The following is a 20,124-nucleotide window of genomic DNA, read 5'->3' on the forward strand; positions in this document are numbered from 1 at the left end:
AAAAAAAAAAAAAAAAAAAAAAACAGATAACGAGTTTTTATAATTACTTAAACTAAGTACTTTAAAAACTTGTCTTTACATTTCAAAAGTTAGACTTTTTAACGTCATGCCTCAGAATTTATCATTCCTTTCCACATAAACACCAGACTTAAAACTGTGAACTAAGTTTCTCTGTGATTTTGAGCAGGTGTATCACCCATAGACATACAAAGTACATTTTGCAACTTAGTTGAGATTTTACAAGCAGTACTTAAAATAATGTTAAAAGCGACAAACATTTAATTATAAGAAAAGAGATATAGGATTGAAGCAGCTGTCCCCTTATTAAATTTTAAGTGCCAATAAATAGGGGGTTTTTGGCTTTTGGTTTTTGTTTTCAGTTATTTTTACCTGTATATACCCTTTGTCCCAAGTTGGGAGTTTGGAGCTAGGGGGAGGGGAGGATGTAATATGTGGAGATTGTGGCCTTAAAATCCTCCTTCCCTTCAGTTTTATAATCAAATAAGTTTTATTGTAAGGGCAAAAAAACTTACCCCTTTTCTGATTTTAAATACCCACTTTGGCAAATATAGAAAAATATAAAGAAGACTATTGTATTGCCTTTTTGTACATTTTTTTTTTTTACTTTATCTGAACCTGTCATTTCCCTAATGATTATTTTTTAATTCTTAAAAATTCCCTTCTCCTCCACTGCTGTTTTTTGTTAATTTGCTTATTTTTTTAGTAGTTTTGTTTTTTACTCTCTGTGTGTATGTGTATGTAAAACTTCTATCCTTAGTTTTTGGATTCGATACAAAATAAAGTTTCCTTTCTCTTAGATTTTAAACCTCAACTGAGCCTTCAACTGCTCAAATTGGGAGGAAATCCAGTCTTTCTCCTTGAGCTCCTCTCTTCCAAACAATTTCTAAGAATCAGCAACATTATTTATACATTCTCCAAATCTTCCCGGTGGATTGTTGTTTCTGTATACCATCTATATCAAACCTTTTGCTGTTCCAGAGCATTCCCCATTACCTAGAGCAAAGCCTTGTAATTCATTTCAAGCTCCTTTTTATTCTTATACCCATTTACCTACATTGTGGACAGAGCCCACTCCCTCAGCTCTCCACAAGTCACAGACCTGGTACATAAAAAAACTGAATTATACTTCAGGGAAGATAAAATTATATTGCCTAGTAAGACTTATGCCACCAGCAGTAATTAACCTCAGAGTTCACAGGCCCTTAACTAAACCTTAAGATCCCTGTCTCATTCCCTATTAGGTCCTGTCCAGGCTTCTCTGTGAAGGAGTATAGTTTTACTTCCACTTGCCCACCAATGAGAACCTCTAAAATCCTTCAGCTTTTGCTTCACAGGAGCCATAGTTCCTCAGATTCTTGGTCCCAAAAGATAGTAAAGATCCTCTTCACTCCTTCTCCCCTGCCTCCAAGTCTTACTCATTCCGGATTTGGTATAACTCATAGTGTGAACGTTTATTTCTTTCAAATGAAAATTCCACCTAGCTGGGCACAGTGGCACTCACCTGTAGGATCACTTGAGTCCAGGAGTTTGAGTCTATAGTGTACTATGATCACACTGTACTCTGGCCCAGGCAATAGAGTGAGACCACTTTTCTTTAGAAAAAAAGAAGCAGCAGCAACAGAAAAGAAAGCTCTACCTCTAACAGGGAATATAGGTCTGACCTCCATAGTTGAGTCCATCACCCTACTACATTTCCCAATGACTATTAACCTTAAATCTCACCATGTGAGGGACAGAGCTCTACACCCTAGAGCTATATTTAGAGGGGGGAAAAAATTCTAGTTTTTTAACGGTATTATCTGGCTAAAGATAATGGCAATTTATATTGCTAAAACAAAGGCTTCACATCTTTGCAGCATCTACTTTCAGATTTTGGCAAATTTACAGTTTTATTTTCCAGACACAATACAATGAATAGAAACATATTTTACTTTTATATAATTTAAGGACTTATTCTGGTTATATATCAAAACAAATGGGATATATTTCAATGCTTTCAACTCTAGAAACCACATAAATTTTCAGCAACCTCTGAATGATTATTCTATGGCAGAAATTTTTAAAAATTGAAGTCTCACTTACCTGAGCACTATTATATTTATACTTGAGGTTTTTTATCCACCTAAAGTTTATTATTGTGTATGTTATTAGGTATTATGAAAATACAGGTGTAGGTGGGGCACGGTGGCTCACGCCTGTAATCCTAGCACTCTGGGAGGCTGAGGTGGGCAGATCTTTGAGCTTAGGAGTTCGAGACCAACCTGAGCAAGAGCGAGACCCCATCTCTACTAAAAATAGAAAGAAATCAGCTGGACAACTAAAAATATATAGAAAAAATTAGCCGGGCATGGTGGCACGTGCCTGTAGTCCCAGCTGCTCGGGAGGCTGAGGCAGAAGGATAACTTGAGCCCAGGAGTTTGAGGTTGCTGTGAGCTAGGCTGATGCCACGGCGCTCTAGCCCGGGCAACAGAGTGAGACTCTGTCTCAAAAAAAAAAAAAAAAATTTCCTATGAACAGAGCACATGGATAATTTCCTATAGTTTTAGTGATTGATACTGCTTTCTGGTATTTGCAGTTAGATGCTTAATCAAGATTTTTCTTTTTTTCTTCTAGCTATACAAAAAGCCAGATGTCCCTCTATATAAAAAAATCCGTTCAAGTGAGTAACTTTGGGAACTATTTTTTCTGCTTCCATATTATGAAAGTTCTTCTTAGCCTGGCAATTGAAAAATTATCATGTTATGTTCACAAACTATTCTTTGCTGTCTTCTCAAGATGTCTACGTTGATGTCAAACCCCTTTCTGGTTACGAGGCTACCACCTGTAATTGTAAGAAGCCAGATGATGACACCAGAAAGGGCTGTGTGGATGACTGTCTCAATAGGTACTGTACTAAACTGATTCCTCTAAACCATAGGCTTTAAAGGTATATATACACAACACTTGGAGGGAAAATTTAAATAGGCTCTTTCATTTCCCCTCAAGAAGTTGCACAAAGATATATAAAACCTAATGGGTGGGCCAAATGGAGTAGAAAAAGAATGAGATTTTAGAGTCTTATATACTTGGGTTTAAATCCTGTTACTACTTATGACACCTGAGGAAAGTTATTTAACCCCTATGATAAAAATAATACCTTCATGGGAGGTTTGTGCAGATTATATGAGACAGTGTTCACAAAGAAGGTCCATAAAGTTTTGTTTTTTCAAAGGTGGGGTCTAGCTATGTTGCTCAGGCTAAATTCCTGGGCTCAAGCAGTCCTCCTGCCTAAACCTCCTGAGTAGTTGGGGTTACAGGCACCTGCCACTTTATGCCCAGCTCATAAAGTATTAAGCACAGTCCTAGGCATCTTCTTAGCTCTCAATATATGGTAGCCATAATGACAGAGTAGAGTGGACAAAGACAGTGAACATGAAGAGGAAGGACATGATATATTTTAGAAGAAAACTGTGTTGATTGACCATCAGCATATAGGGGATATACACATGATGATTGAGTCCATGATGCTAATGAGATGGTAATGTGGTTGTCAGAGGTAGAAAGTGTAGGATCTAGCTGAATTGGAAATAAAGATTATTTTGATTTAATTTAAAATGATATTGAGATTTCAGAATGGAAATCTAATAATAGAGACAAAGGAGTGGAGGCAGAATTTGTTGGTTTTAGTAACATGCATATTTAGAGCCAAAAAAAAACCCAGTGAACTTCACATCAGTATTTCCTTTTCTGGATTGTTGTCCTGGCCAGAGACAACTAATTTTCTAGTCACCTGTTATGTGGGCTGAGGGAATCAGTATTTTAATCCTTCCTGCTTTAGCATGCCAGTTGAGAATTCTGCCTTACCTACATCACTATAAATTCATACCTTGTCATTGTATATACATACAGTTTCACAAAATGATAACAGCTGGTGGTATAGATAGTGTTTTGTGTACTTATATTTTTTTACTCACAAATATTCATTTTATTTTGTTTTTTTTAGAGGCAGGGTCTAGGTCAGTCACACAGGCTAGACTACAGTGGCCCATTCATAGCTCACTGCAGCCTTGAACTCGGCTCAAGCAATCCTTCCACCTGGGCCTCCCAGCATTTTGGGAGGCCAGGGCACATATATTTTAAATATATACTTTTATATATATTTGTTTCTGGCGCAAATTTTTTAGATACGTACTTTTATAAATCAATGGTCCACAAGGTCTTGATTTTTAGGATGTATATCATTGTCCATCAGGTTGATAAGCAAGTTTGCCATTCTTGTTGTTGGTCATAAAAAGAGAGAGAGAGACAGAGACAATTTGAACCCACATCTTTTTATCCAAAAGTCATATTCCTTCCACTATACTACACTGCTAATTATATAAGCTGTTGGTTTTTTAAAATTGAAACTTAGGTATTGACCTTACATAACTACTTTGTTTATCTTACACCATTTTTGTTAGTGCGAGTATCACATTCATTCTTCACATTGTGTTGTCTTTCTTCAAAAAAAAACCCTAAGTAAAAAAGAAAAACAAACTGAACACAGTGGCTCATGCCTATAATCCCAGCAATTTAGGAGGCCGAGGTGGGAGGATCGCATGAGGGCAGGAGATGGAGACCAGCCTGGGCAACATAGAAAGACCTTGTCTCTACTGCAGATTGGAAAATTAACTGGGCATGGTGGCACACGCCTGCAGTCCCAGCTGTTTGGGACAATGAGGCAGGAGGATCGCTTGAGCCCAGGAGTTTGAGGTTACAGTTAGTTATGATGACGCCACTGCACTATACCCAGGGCAACAGAATGAGACCCTGTCTCAAAAAAAAAAAAGACAAAGAAAAACCCTCAAATACAGTGCTGCCAACTTTTTGTCATGGGAAGATGATCACTGTATAGTTATGCGTCTAATGAATAACATGATAATGAATGTAATAAATGCATAAATATCTAAGAAAAATTAAAATATATTGTTTAATACATGCCTACTTAGATATTTAAAAGTAACCCACATAGAGAGATTCAGTTAAATAGAGCTACCTAAAATATAAGGTGGCTTCATCTTTCCTGTCTTTGTATTTAAGATTCTGTAAATAGTTTAGGGATGGGGAGACGTTAAAGGATCTATACGATCTGCTTTCGTGTCTATATAAGATGCATTTGTAGAATTGTACTCAAAAGTGGCCCAAAAAATACTTGATTGAAGACTGTTTTTAAAAACAGATAACGACGCCTGTAATCCTAACACTCTGGGAGGCTGAGGCGGGTGGATCACTCAAATTCAGGAGTTCGAGACCAGCCTGAGCAAGAGCGAGACCCCCTCTCTACTAAAAATAGAAAGAAATTATCTGGACAACTAAAAATATATGTAGAAAAAGTTAGCCAGGCATGGTGGCACATGCCTGTAGTCCCAGCTACTCAGGAGGCTGAGGCGGGAGGATCGCTTGAGCCCAGGAGTTTGAGGTTGCGGTGAGCTAGGCTGACACCACGGCACTCTAGCCTGGGCAAAAGAGTGAGACTCTGTCTCAAAAAAAAAAAAAAAAAATACAGGGGTAGAATATTTGGAATGGGAGGTTACAGTTGAAACCATAGGAATGAGTGAGCTCTTTAAAGAAAAGGAATATGCCAGAGGGAAAAAGGATTCCTACCAAAAAAGACAGAAATTGTTACCAGCTTGAGCAAGAGCGAGACCCCATCTCTACTATAAATAGAAAGAAATTAGCCAAACAACTAAAAATAGAAAAAATTAGCCAGGCACGGTGGCGCATGCCTGTAGTCCCAGCTACCCGGGAGGCTGAGGCAGTAGGATCGCTTGAGCCCGGGAGTTTGAGGCTGCTGTGAGCTAGGCTGATGCCACAGCGCTCTAGCCCAGGCAAGAGAGTGAGGCTCTGTCTCAAAACAAAAAAAAAAGACAGGAATTGTTATTGTCAGGGTGAGAAATCCAATATCAAAAATATCAAGAAAGCCAAAAAGAGAGGATATTTCAGGAGGGGTGTTCAGTAATGTTCATGTAGCAAAGAAGTCAAAAAAAGAAAGAATAGAGTAAAGGTAGTTGAATTTGGCAGAAAGGCAGTATCTCCTTTACAAATGAAGCTGATTATCTTAAATTGAAGGGTAATCCAGTGGATATTTTTTCTGCATATGGCTCATTTATATGATTTTACACTATGTGCTGTTTGTCCTTTGGAATAAGGATGGTATTTTTGTGAAGAATAAATCAGATGATTCTGAAAGTACTGTAAAGTTTACAATTGTTATATATTTTCTTCAAAAGATTTTAAAGTTATGATTATAAATATAACATGATTATTTATTTATTTATTTTTGAGACAGGGTCTCACTCTGTTGCCCTAGCTAAAGTGCAGTGGCGTCATCATAGCTCACTGCAGCCTGGAACTCCTGTGCTCAATCCCCCTGCCTCAGCCTCCTGAATAGCTGGGACTACAGGCATGTGCCACCACATGGCGACTGATTTTCAAATTTTTTGTAGAAATGGGGTCTCACTGTTTTGCTCAGGCTGGTCTCAAACTCCTGGGCTCAAGCTGATCCTCTTACCTCAGGCTCCCAAAGTGCTGGGATTCCAGGCATGAGCCACCACTCCCAACTAAATATAACATGATATTTTGATCTACCATTATTTTCTTGATCCTTCCTTGTTTCAATCATGATTAACTGCCTAAGTGGGATTCCAAACCATATACAAAAACTATTTTCCAGTAATGAAATATAAAATTCCTATAAAACAACAATGAATGTACTTAATACCACTGAAGTGTACGCTTAAAAATGGTTAAAATGGGCCAGACGTGGTGGTTCACATCTCTAATCCTAGCACTTTGGGAAGCCAAGGTGGGAGGATCACTTCAGGCCAGAAGTTTATATATTTTACCACAATTTTTTTAAAAGTCTGTATGTAAATGGCCATAAGTTGCTCAAAACAAGAGTGCAGTGTAATAATCAAGTTATTGATTCTTTTATGGGTTACAGTTCATTTATTCTTGGCACAGATAAATATGATAATGTTTATCCAGGATGCTGAGTGGACAATTAACATTCATTTACAAGAAGCATTAGGTGTTTTTAACCTGATTTGGAAACCCTGAGTATTATTAATTTCTTATAAATATCATTTTAATCTTAGTGGTTTGGCTACTGCCATTAAAATAATTCATTTCATTTCTTATATTCATTTTTAAAATTCTTATAAAATCAAAAACAGGTATATTAAGGTATGTATTATGTAAATTGATGTACAATTATTTCTTTTCTTTGTAGAATGATCTTTGCTGAGTGTTCCCCCAACACTTGCCCCTGTGGTGAGCAGTGCTGTAACCAGAGGATACAGAGGCATGAGTGGGTACAGTGTCTAGAACGATTTCGAGCTGAGGAAAAAGGCTGGGGAATCAGAACCAAAGAACCCCTAAAAGCTGGGCAGTTCATCATTGAATACCTAGGGGAGGTTGTCAGCGAACAGGAGTTCAGGTACAGTGGTAAATGATGATACTCTAATGAAATGCAAAGGTACAGGATTACAATGGAGAATGAAAGTTTTGAAATTTACTTTCATCTTAATCGTTAATTGGCTTCCTATCATTTCTTTCTTCTTCAGGAACAGGATGATCGAACAGTATCACAATCACAGTGACCACTACTGTCTGAACCTGGATAGTGGGATGGTGATTGACAGTTACCGCATGGGAAATGAGGCTCGATTCATCAACCACAGCTGTGACCCAAATTGTGAAATGCAGAAATGGTAAGGAAACAGGAGAAAGGTGAAGCCAAGAATTCAGCTGAAGAGAAGGCATTGAGGGCAGCAAGACATTGATCTTCCCACAGTGTCAGTCAGCTTACACAAAGCAGCTCAGGCAATTACCCATTATACTAGATCCTACAGGCAGAGTAAGCTCCTGCTATTTCTTTGTTTCCTCCTAGCTACTGGCTCCCAGAAAAATATAATAATGATAATGATAATACCTAATATTTATTGTGTGCTTACTACGCGCTAGGTACTGTGTTAAATGTGTTAACTGTTCATTCAGCCTATATTGCATACTTTATTACTTGCCCAGTGGATTTCTCACAAGGAGAAATAAAAATAAGTGAATTATGAGGCCCCTTCCCTCAAATAAATTACAATCTAATTGAGAAGGAAAAAATGATATCTACAAAATGATTTTAAAAAGATAATATGAGGATTGTGTGAACTTTTAAATTTTTTTAATTGAAGTATAATTCACATACAGAGAAATACATAGCTCTTAAGTGAATATTTCTATCAATTTTTACAAACGTATAGACCCATGAAACCCACACCCATATGAAAATATAGCACATTTCCATCATTTCAGAAAGCTCCCTTCAGCCTCTTCATAGTGATCACTCCACCCCCAGTGCAAACACCAATCTGATTTCTATTACAACAGGTTAGTTTTGCCTATTCTAAAACTTCATATGAATGTACTCTTTTATGTCTGCCTTCTTTCATTTAGCGTGTTTTTGCAGTTCATCTGTGTTGTTGAGTGTATCAGTGGTTTGTTGCTTTTTATTGTAGAGTAACAATCCTTTATGTGAATTCACCACAGTTTGTCTGTCAATTATCCTGAACAACTTTGTATTTGAAAAGTTAGATGAAATGAATGAATTCTTTAAAAAACACAGCTTACCAAAAATGACACAAGATAGAAAATCTGCACATCTACCAAAAAAAATGAAAATATAATTAAAACCATCTAACAAAAGAATCTCAAGGCCCAGATACCTTCACTGATAATTCTTCCACATACTTGAAGAAGAAATAATACCAATACTACCAATATAATATAAATTATTCCACTTTTTAAGGCTAACATAACCTTCTTCTAAAACCTAACCAGGATGTTAAAAGAAAGAAAAGATATATTTTTTCAATGTGTCCCATGAAATAGACACAAAAATCCTAAATAAAATACCAACAAATAAAATCTACCAATATATCATGATTATGACCCTGTGGGTTTTATTCCAGGAAAAAAAATTAATTGGTTTAACATTCAAAATCAATGTAATTTACCCCTTTAACAGAATAAAGGCAAAAAATCATATATCATCTCCATAGAGGCAAAAAAAGCATTTGACAAAATTGAATACTCAATTCATATAAAAACTCAGCAAATTGGCTGGGCGCGGTGGCTCACGCCTGTAATCCTAGCACTCTGGGAGGCCGAGGTGGGTGGATCGCTCAAGGTCAGGAGTTCAAGACCAGCCTGAGCAAGAGCAAGACCCCATCTCTACTAAAAATAGAAAGAAATTATCTGGACAACTAAAAATATATATATAGAAAAAATTAACCGGGCATGGTGGCACATACCTGTAAGTCCCAGCTACTCAGGAGGCTGAGGCAGTAGGATCACTTGAGCCCAGGAGTTTGAGGTTGCTGTGAGCTAGGCTGACACCATGGCACTCTAGCCTGGGTGACAGAATGAGACTGTCTCAAAAGAAAAAAAAAAAGAAAGCCGGGCATGGTGGCTCACATCTGTAATCCTAGCACTCTGGCCAAGGCTGGAGGATCACTTGAGGTCAGGAGTTCGAGACCAGCCTGAGCAACAGTGAGACCCCCATCTCTACTAAAAATAGAAAAATTATCCAAGTGTGGTGGCACATGCCTATAGTCCCAGCTACTGGGGAGACTAAGGCAGGAGGATCACTTGAGCCCAGGAGTTCGAGGTTGCTCCAAGCTAGGCTGACATCATGGCACTCTAGCCTGGGCAACACAGTGAAACTCTGTCTCAAAAAAAAAAAAGAATATGAAAGTGGTCAATAAACATACAAAAGTGCTTATCATTAAACACAGTATTAAGAGAAATATTAAACGAAATTGCAAAACTACTACATGCCCTTCAAAATGTCTGACATTAAAGACTGACAATACAACGGGTTAGCAAGGCTGTAGAGCAGCATAAATGTTCTTAGATTGCTGGTAGAACTGTTGATTGGTATAACCACTTTCAAAAAATGTTCAGCAGTAACTACCAAACTAAACATATTCAGTAACCCAGCCAGTCCCATTCCTAAGTATATCCCCAACAGAAATGGCTGTTTATGTTCAAAAACCATGTACAAGAATGTCAACAGAAAGTTTTTTTTTTCATAACTAATAACTGCAACCAACCCAAATGTTTATCAACAGTAGAATAGATATATGAAGTGCGGTATATTCATATACTGGAATACTACACAGCAATATAAAGGTATAAATTGATACATGCAATGCAATGTGACATTGAGTAAAAGAAACTGGACATAAAAGTGCATATACTATAGAGTACATTCTGTGTGATTCCATTTATTTGAAGTTCAAAACATGCAAAACTGATCTATAATAAGAGAGGTCAGAATAGCAGCTATCCTTTGTGGAGAGGGTACTGACTCAGAGAAACTTTCTGGGAGGTTATACAGGTTCATAGATAAATAAAAATACAGCAATTCTACTGATATTCTACTCTTACGTGAGTTATACCAAAAAAAAAAAAATCTGCTAATACAAGACAGTATGTAATCAAATTTTAAATGTTATAGTATAGACCAGGAGTCAGGAAACTTTTTGGCAATAACTGTGCACCAATAAAACTTAATTTACAAAGACCTAGGGTTGGGGATGGCCTGTGGGCCATAGTTTCCTGGGTGCAGTGGTTCACACCTGTAATCTTAGTATTTTGGGAGGCCAAGGCAGAAGAATCGCTTGAGGCCAGGAGTTCCAGATCAGCCTGGGCAACATAGACCCCCTCTCTACAAAAATTTAAAAATTATCTGGGCATGGTGGCGGGTGCCTGGAGTTCTAGCTACTGAGGAGGCTGAGCGAAGAGGATCACTGGAGCCCAAGTAAACTTATAATGAGCTATGAGCACCACTGTGCTGTAGCCTAGGTGACAGAGAGAGACCCTGTCTCAAAAAAAAAAAAAATTTGCTTTCTGAATTCAGGAAAAAGAAGACCAAAACTAAAAATGTTAAAAAGGTTACATATAATAGGGTAGTATGCAAGCTAACCCTCAATATGTTCCACAGTGATGTGGAGGCAGGAAGGAAAAGACGCTATGAAGTCAAACAGCATGGGTTATAATCCCCTGGGTTTGAATGCCACTTAATTGCTGTATGACCATGAGCAAACTCTAAACCACAGATACTTAATATATAAAATGGAGGCTAGGCACAGTGGCTAATACCTGTAATCCCAACACTTTGGGTGGCTAAGGCAGGAAGATACTGAGACCAGGAGGTCAAGACCAGCCTATGCAATGTAGCAAGACCCTGTCTCTAAAAAAAAAAAAAAAAATGAGGAGGCATGGGAGCATACACCTGTAGTCCTAGATACTCAGGAGGCTGAAGCCGGAGGATCACTTGAGTCCAGGAGTTGGAGATTACAGTGAGCTATGATGATGCCACTGCACGCCAGCCTGGGTGACAGAAGACTCAATTGTCTTGAAAACCCAAAATAATGACTGGGTGCAGTGGCTCACTCCTGTAATCCCAGCACATTGGGAGGCAAGAGGATTGCCTAAGGCCAGGAGTTCCAGACAGGCTGGGCAACATAGTGAGACTCTGTCTCTACAAGAAAACAAACAAGCAAACAAAAAAATGGAGATCATAGTACCTATTTCATAGGATTGTTTTAAGAATTAATTAGATAACCTGTTATTGGCATGGCATAGTTAATTAAGATTTTGAAGCCAGACAGACTTGATTTGAAACTTGATTCCCCAAGTTATTAGCTGTATGATTTTGGGAAAGTTACCCTCTCAGTGCCTCAGTTTACTCATTTCTGCTTTGAGGGTTATAATATTATCTAATAGTAGGAGTTATTTTTATACAGTTGTTGGGAGGATTAAATAAGTTAAAATGTTATAATTAATATAATAAGCATTCAATGTTAGCTATAATATTATTATATAAAACATCTAGAATACCACATAATCATTAATTTACATATAATAGAACAAGAGAAGCACTCAGGTGATGGAGATCAGTAGAACTGGAAGATTTTTATAGATAAGCCATAGGAAATAATTTTAACTTACTTAATAAGCAGGCTAAAGCCATATTTTAGAGGAACTTTGAATACCAGGCAGGATAAGATCTAATTGACAACATAAAACATGTTTTCAAGGAAACTGATTTAGGACTATTAGTCTAGCAATATTATCTAGGCTGGATAGAATAGAAGAGAGATTAGAAGGGGAGAGATTGTTAGCCAGGCATGGTGGCTCACACCTATAATCCTAGCACTCTGGGAGGCTGAGGCAAGAGGATCGCTTGAGGTCAGGAGTTTGAGACCATCCTGAGCAAGAGCGAGACCCCGTCTCTAAAGGGAAAAAAAAAAAAAAATGAAGAGATTGGCCAGGAAACTATTGTAGAAATGTAAAAATCCAGAAATAGAATTTTTTGTCAGAATAAAGGAGAAATAACAAATGCAGAAAAATATATTTTAGATAAAAATCATTAGGTACAGATGGGGTTAAGATTTAAAAAAATATCATTACGACTCCTGAGTTATTAGATACAGAAGGAAAGGTAAATTTGAAATCAGTAATTCTACCAGTTTTTCTAGTTTTCAGGCATGGTGTTAAGACTCCCTGTAAAGCAGAGCACAGTGGCACATACCTGTCATCCTAGCACTTTGGGAGGCCGAGGCAAGAGGATCACTTGAGGCCAGGTGTTTGAGACCAGCCTGAGCAAGAGATAGTCCGCATCTTTACAAAAAATAGAAAAATTAGCTGGGCATGGTGGCATGTGCCTGTAGTCCCAGCTACTCAGGAGGCTGAGGCAGGAGGATTGCTTGAGCCCAGAAGATTGAGGTTGAAGTGAGCCATGAGACCTTGTCCCCAAAAAAAGAATCCCAGCCTTTATCTCTGTTCTTTTCTCTCTTTATAGGTCTGTTAATGGAGTATACCGGATTGGACTATATGCTCTTAAGGATATGCCAGCTGGGACTGAACTCACTTACGATTACAACTTTCATTCCTTCAATGTTGAAAAACAGGTAAGAATAATAAATCCAAGAGAGAGGTTGAAGTTTATCACTTAAAAGGCTATATAGGCCAGGCACGGTGACTAAAGGCCTATAATCCTAGCACTTTGGGAGGCCAAGGAGGGAGGATTGCTTGAGGCCTGGAGTTCAAGACCAGCCTGAACAACAGCAAGACCCCATCTCTACAAAAAATAAAAAAACAAAAATTAGCCAAGTGTGATGGTATGTGCCCCTAGTCCCAGCTACACAGTACACTGAGGCAGGAGAATCACTTGAGCCCGGGAATTTGATGCCGCTGCACTCTATCTAGCCCAGGTGACAGAGTAAGACCCTATCTCTCAAAAAAAATGCTGTATTACATGGACCTTCAATAAGCACGATTGACTTGGAGCCATTAAGAAGTACGTGGGAAGCCAGGCAAGGTGGGGCAGGACTATAGTCCCAGCTAGTTTTGAGCTATAGAATTCAAAGCCAGCCTGGGCAACATAGTGAAACCCTGTCTTTAAGAATAAAAAAAAAAATTAATTGTGTTTAATTTAAAAAAATAAAAAGTACATGAGAGAAAACAGTTTTTCACTCTTTACTCCATCTGGGATACATAGGTCTCAGTTATTATTTCAGAACTCTGAAGAAAGAGATTGCCCTATCATTTTTGGTCTCCAGTGAGTTCTTAACATTTCTGAGGGAGAAGTTTTCCTAAAATTCAATCTTTCCTTTCTACTCCAGTGAAAAACTATTTCTGTTTATTACCCTCTCAATCAGTTATTTCCTCTATATGCAGATTTCTCGATTCATACTTATGCTGTGTGTCCAAATGCTCAGGTATCCTTTTTAAACTTGCAAAGGAGACTGTGCACTAAAAAAATTTTCTTTCCCTTCAAAGCAACTTTGTAAGTGTGGCTTTGAGAAATGTCGAGGGATCATCGGAGGCAAGAGTCAACGCATGAATGGACTCTCCAGCAGCAAAAACAACCAGCCAGTGGCCACACATAAAAAGTCTGGACGCTCAAAAGAGAAGAGAAAGTCTAAGCACAAGCTGAAGAAAAGGGTGAATAATGATCTAATGGCTTTCCCCGAAAGCTGCTCATGAAATGTTTAGAGGCAATTACTAGAATAAGGGAATTAACAAAAGGGTGACATCTTTATAGAGTGGTTTTAATGTTCTTAAAGATGATTTCTGATTGCAATGTGTTTTTTTCCTGTAATCTGATCCATCTGTTTTTCAGAGAGGCCATCTCTCTGAGGAGCCCAGTGAAAACATCAACACCCCAACAAGACTGACGCCGCAATTACAGATGAAGCCAATGTCCAATCGAGAGAGGTAAAAGGAAGATTTTGTTACCTGAGTTCCTTTCAAATTATATGGTTTGCTTGTTAGTTTAAAAAATTATTAAACTTCTATATAGTTGATCCATTTTCTTTTTTTATAAGAGGTCTTAAGCAAAGGGTTGAGGGGATTTAGGAACTTGTAAGAGAGAAAATATGTCTTTATCTTCCCTAATTTCTAATTGAAATTTAGCATTTCCTTCAAACATGACTGTAGGCAAAATGTGTATATGCTTGTTTAGAGAGAAAGAGAAGTAACAGTTTCCATGACTGTCACCAATACTCACAGGTATTTTCATATCACATAATAGGTATTATTATATATGTGCTATTGTGGAAATCAAATAATGGAATCATCAAAATGGTGTAGGATCAGTCAAGATACAGATAACTTATTTAAGTTTAGGGATCCACATGAAGGCACCTAATATAGTTTGCCCATCTTACTTCTCTTTGCCTTTATCTACCTGTCTAGTTCTCCTTGTAGCTAATCCTAAACCCAAACTTCATCTTGGCAGCTGCCTTTAGAATTTGTACAAATACTCCATAAATCTCTGCCCTCTGATCAGGCTGCTTTGCTTGCCAATTTTGTGTGTGTGGTTTTTGGGGTTTTTTTGTTTGTTTTTTTTTTTTTTTTGAGACAAGAGTCTTGCTCTGTCACCCTGGGTAGAGTGCAGTGGTGTCATCATAGCTCACTGCAACTTCCAACTCCTGGGCTCAAGTGATCCTCCTGCCTCAGCCTCTCGAGGTAGCTGGGACTACAGGCGTGCACCACCACACCTGGGTGATTTTTTTATTTTTAGTAGAGATGGAGTCTCACCCTTGCTCAGGCTGGTCTCAAACTCCTGAGCTCAAGCAATTCTACTGCCTCAGCCTCCCAGAGTGCTGGGATTACAGATGTGAGCTACCACACCCGGCCTTGCCAAAATTTTTGTAGCCTTTGTTGTTTGCCAGCTGTTTGTAAATAATATAAGGAAATGTTTTATGTTACATGAAGAAAATCAAGATACAAAATTGAGTAATGTTTTGCCTATATAATTCTCTTTAAAATAGCTCAATTCACTGATAATTATTCACTTATATCACTTAACAGTGGCTTATATGAAATAGATATGTGATAAATGCTTATTGAATCAATGAATAAAAGAACTTTTTTCTTGCCTCCTTACAGGAACTTTGTATTAAAGCATCATGTGTTCTTGGTCCGAAACTGGGAAAAGATTCGTCAAAAACAGGAGGAAGTAAAGCACACAAGTGATAATATTCATTCAGCATCATTATATACCCGCTGGAATGGCATCTGCCGAGATGATGGGAATATCAAGTCTGGTAAGGCATGGGAAACATTTTTATTGATTTCATAAGATGTCCCAAAAGTGATTATTTTAGTTACTTTTAAGCAAACAATTTATTTAAAGTTTCTGGACCAAAAAAGTTAGGATCCAAACATATAAGAATCAATCAGTAATAACCTCTCCATCCCAGTTCTTAAACTTTCCTATCTCTACTCTAGGGAACAGGAAGGAACCCCCTTTTACCAGCCTTGCAAACATCACCTATAGTCTGCAATAGTCATTAGGTATGAGATAGATAGTGGGCCCTCTGTGTTCCTTCCTACTTGGAAAATAATTTGCATACAGAGTAAAGAGTGATGCCAAATGCAGTATGGGAGGAAAATGTCACGGTTGTCAATTTAAAGACTTTTTTTCCTCACATTCAGATCAGCACTGTATGCACAAACCATCAGGTTTCCTTTTTCTTTTTTTTTCCTTTTTCCTGACCACTATACTATGTGGAAGAGTTTCCCTTTTTCTAACCTTCATGAGTGAATAACATAATAGCATTCCTGAATTCAGATATTATCCAGAACAGACTGAAAATAGAGGAGCTAGCATGTCCAAGCATCCCTTGTAACTGCAAACAAAATGTTCAAAAGATTATGCTCTTCTTTTATTCTTCTCTTCTTCCCCTCAAAAGGTAAAAGCATTCTGCATGATATATGAGAGAATATACTGAGTGCTAATAAGATAGATTGAAAAATTTGCCCAGAATCTCATATCCTTTCAGTGATTTGATTGGCATAAATTCTTTGAACTTACATCCCAACTAGTTCAAATCTTCAATAATAATCATTTACTAAGTCCTTATATATCCAGCACTGAGCTAAACTCATTAAAAGCATTATCTCATTTAATCTGCATAATTTCCTCATGAAGGAAGTACTACCACTATTCCCTTTTTATTTTTGAGAAGGTGAGACACAGGTTTAATAACTTGCCCAAGACCACACTGCTAAGTAGTAAAACCAGAAGTCAAACGCAGACAGACTCATTTTAAAGCCTAGACCTACAGCTACCACATTATATTGCATTTGGCCACTAAGCTAAGGTTTCTCTTGGCCTATTTATGTCTCTAGTAAACTCCAGTGTTTATCGATTTTTCTTTACAGAAAAGAGAAAAAAACTCTGTGCCCACTAATCTACTTAATGACTTCAAAGAAAATAGAGCAAATGGCAGGAATCCATCAGGGAAGAGGAAGCCACTCTTTCTCCTCGTTTGCTGAAACTAACTTTTACTCTATCCTTCCAGATGTCTTCATGACCCAGTTCTCTGCCCTGCAGACAGCTCGATCTGTTCGAACAAGACGGTTGGCAGCTGCAGAGGAAAATATTGAAGTGGCTCGAGCAGCCCGCCTAGCCCAGATCTTCAAAGAGATATGTGATGGTATCATCTCTTATAAAGGTGACCATGTCTACCCCCAAATTCATTCTTCTTACCTTTTTTTCCAGTCATATCACTTACCCTCACATGATATCCAAGACTAAGAACAAGTGACCTTTTAGGATTAGGAATTGTTCTACCTTTTGTTGGAAAGTATGGAATTATAGGACTCGTTATAGTCTTCAGGAATTGTTTTTAAATCCCAAGATTCTACATGTCAATTTTTTGTGTTTTTTATGCTTTTGCCATAGTTAAGTACTATATTTAGAAATCACATTTTTTAGCTATAGGATAGCTAGTTTCTGTCTGCATCTATAGGATGCAGATTTCTGTTTTGATGTAATTTCCCTGAATGAGAGACAGTGAATTAACAATTTAATAAAAAAGTAAGGCTAAGGCACAGTGGCTCACACCTATAATCCTACCACTTTGGGAGGCTGAGGCAGGAGGATTGCTTGAGGTCAGGAGTTTGAGACCAGCCTGAGCAAAAAAATAGAAAAATTATCCAACTGTGGTGACATGTACTTCTAGTCCAGCTACTTGGTAAGCTGAGGCAGGAGGATCTCTTGAGCCCAAGAGTTTGAGGTTATGGTGAGATAGATAGATAGATAGATAGTATTATGACTGTATTATATGAAGTACTGTTCTTAACCTTTTTTAATTAACAGATATCTTTGAGAATCTAATAAAAACATTGACCCTTTCCCCAGAAAAATACATATTCATAATTTTGCGTGTATTTCAGAGGGTTCACAGGCCCTAACAACCTGTACGTTAAGAAAAAGAAGACCAGGTATGGTGGCTCATGCCTATATTCCCAGCATTTTGGGAGGCCAACGCGGGAGGATCACTTCAGGCCAGGAGTTTGAGATCAGCCTGGACAACATAGCGAGACCTCATCTCTACACAAAATTTTTTAATTAGCTAGGCATGGTGGCATGGACCTGTAGGTCCTAGCTCCTTGGGAGACTAAGGCAGGAAGATCACTTGAGCTCAGGAGTTAGAGGTTGCAGTGAGCTGTGATCACACCACTGCACTCCAGTCTGGCAACAGAGCAAGATCATGTTTCACCAAAGAAAGAAAGAAAGAAAGAAAGAAAAAGAGGCTGGGTGCAGTGGCTCATGCCTATAATTTTTTTTTCTCAGGGAAAAAAAAAGAACATAAACTTTTGAAGAAAATTACCATTTACTTTAAAAGAGTTTTTGTGCAGACAACTTTATACCACTCCTTTCCTCTTCTACGACATATTTTCTGTATGTGTGTTGAGGGTAGGAGTGGGGAAGGAGAGAATTTTTAATTTGGGGTAAGTAGTTTGGTAATGCAAGTGACTTTTTCTGACCAGGAAATTTGGCAATATTAAAATGAGATTTTGACAAGTTATTGCAACTTTGGCCATCAGCTTTGACTTGTTTCTCTTCCTTCCTTTCCTTTGGTGGTTTCTTTTTTTTTCTTTCTATGTCTACTGTTTATCTTTAGTATTATAGTGGATTTTTGCAGTTTTATTAACGTAAGGATATAGAGAGGAAAGTGGGGACCAAACTGCCCTAAGATGTAAAGTTTTGTAGCACCTATTCCATTTACATTCCCAGAAGAAGATCACACATTCTCCAGTAGCCTCATCTGATCTAACGTGAAATTGCAGTAGATATATCTACCATGTTATGGCATTCTGAGCATGAAACAACAGGCTTTTTATTCTCTCTCTAGTGAAATTGCCAGAAAGTAAGTATAGTAGCAAATTAGAAGTAGCCTTTCAGCATGAATTCTATTTTCATAATACCGAGTAACTGTTACAGGAAAATGAATTCCAGAAAATATTCACAGGACAGTACTAAATTATTAATTATCTAGAATTTAATTGAATCCAGTCCAACAGAATAACATTAATTAAGTACAGTTAACAAGAACTAGAAAACATATTTTGGATAAGGTGATCCATTTTGCTGTAATAAGATTTGTTGAGCAGTAATTTACCCTAAGCAGGCTAGCTACCTCAGTAAGTTCCCATCTCTCATTCTTCATAGGAATGTCTTCTAATTACCCAACTAACATTGTCCTACAGTTCAAGTACATATACTGTATCTAGGAAATCTTGAAAGTATCATTTGATCTCTGCCTTTAACTACCTACATTTCTGAAAAAGTGGATTTTTCACAGTCAGACCTCAAAAAAACATTGGATTTTTTTTTTTTCTTTTAATTTGAGGGATTCTACTTTTTCATTTAGGAGATAATGCTTGCCTCCCTTGTATCTTAGATTCTTTCTACTAAACTTTGCATTCTTTTGCAGATTCTTCCCGACAAGCATTGGCAGCTCCACTTTTGAACCTCCCCCCAAAGAAAAAGTAGGTTCACATTTGCAGGAATCATCTGAGTTTTAGAAAAGTATCAAGTGTACCAGATTGACGCCCTGGCTTTGTGTTCCAGGAATGCTGATTATTATGAGAAGATCTCTGATCCCCTAGATCTTATCACCATAGAGAAACAGATCCTCACTGGTTATTATAAGACAGTGGAAGCTTTTGATGCTGACATGCTCAAAGTCTTTCGGAATGCTGAGGTATTTTTCACTGACTTCAAATGTAGATTTAAGAAGTTTGTTCTAGAGGCGCCCTGGCGCCACACTAGCAGGGCGAGGTTGCTGGAAATAAAAAAAAAAGAAGTTTGTTCTAGAAGTTTAAGATCTTCACTCTCTTCTCCTACCAACCTTCATATTTTTGGTTGGGAAAGGCTGTCATTTTTATTGAGTTACCCTTGAGGGGTGTGTTACAGTGTACTAAATATTGTAGAATCCTGTACAGTGAAGATATCGATATGACCAGAATGGAAAATTTAATGATTCCCCCAAAAGAACAATTTTTGTAAAAACCTAATTTGATATTGAACCTTTTATAAGTACATTATATAGATATTTTAATACATTTAAATAATATCTATGGTTTATTTCCTCAAGAAAATAAGTACATGTGAAATATACAGAAATATATATAGGTAAGTAGTTGGAAATATATCCTGAGGATGGAATTGAAGGGGTATCACGCTGATAGATTGTGAAATAGGTGAAGTTCATTGGAGAGTAG

At 37.6% G+C, this 20,124-nt stretch overlaps 1 protein-coding gene across 1 annotated transcript in view; it reads left to right on the plus strand.

Moving 5' to 3' along the window:
- Positions 1-20,124, plus strand: part of ASH1L (ash1 (absent, small, or homeotic)-like (Drosophila)) — a 215,715-nt gene that overhangs the window by 183,897 nt on the left and 11,694 nt on the right. The window contains exons 9-19 of the mRNA XM_012658674.1: positions 2,635-2,680; positions 2,797-2,905; positions 7,271-7,477; positions 7,605-7,751; positions 12,902-13,010; positions 13,882-14,046; positions 14,225-14,319; positions 15,496-15,653; positions 16,914-17,066; positions 19,335-19,389; positions 19,472-19,604. Coding sequence (XP_012514128.1) covers positions 2,635-2,680; positions 2,797-2,905; positions 7,271-7,477; positions 7,605-7,751; positions 12,902-13,010; positions 13,882-14,046; positions 14,225-14,319; positions 15,496-15,653; positions 16,914-17,066; positions 19,335-19,389; positions 19,472-19,604 — 1,377 coding nt within the window. The remainder of the gene's footprint in view (positions 1-2,634; positions 2,681-2,796; positions 2,906-7,270; positions 7,478-7,604; positions 7,752-12,901; positions 13,011-13,881; positions 14,047-14,224; positions 14,320-15,495; positions 15,654-16,913; positions 17,067-19,334; positions 19,390-19,471; positions 19,605-20,124) is intronic.

The sequence above is a fragment of the Propithecus coquereli genome, unplaced genomic scaffold (genome assembly GCF_000956105.1).
Source record: "Propithecus coquereli isolate 6110/MARCELLA unplaced genomic scaffold, Pcoq_1.0 Scaffold59, whole genome shotgun sequence".
Taxonomy (NCBI): Eukaryota; Metazoa; Chordata; class Mammalia; order Primates; family Indriidae; genus Propithecus; species Propithecus coquereli.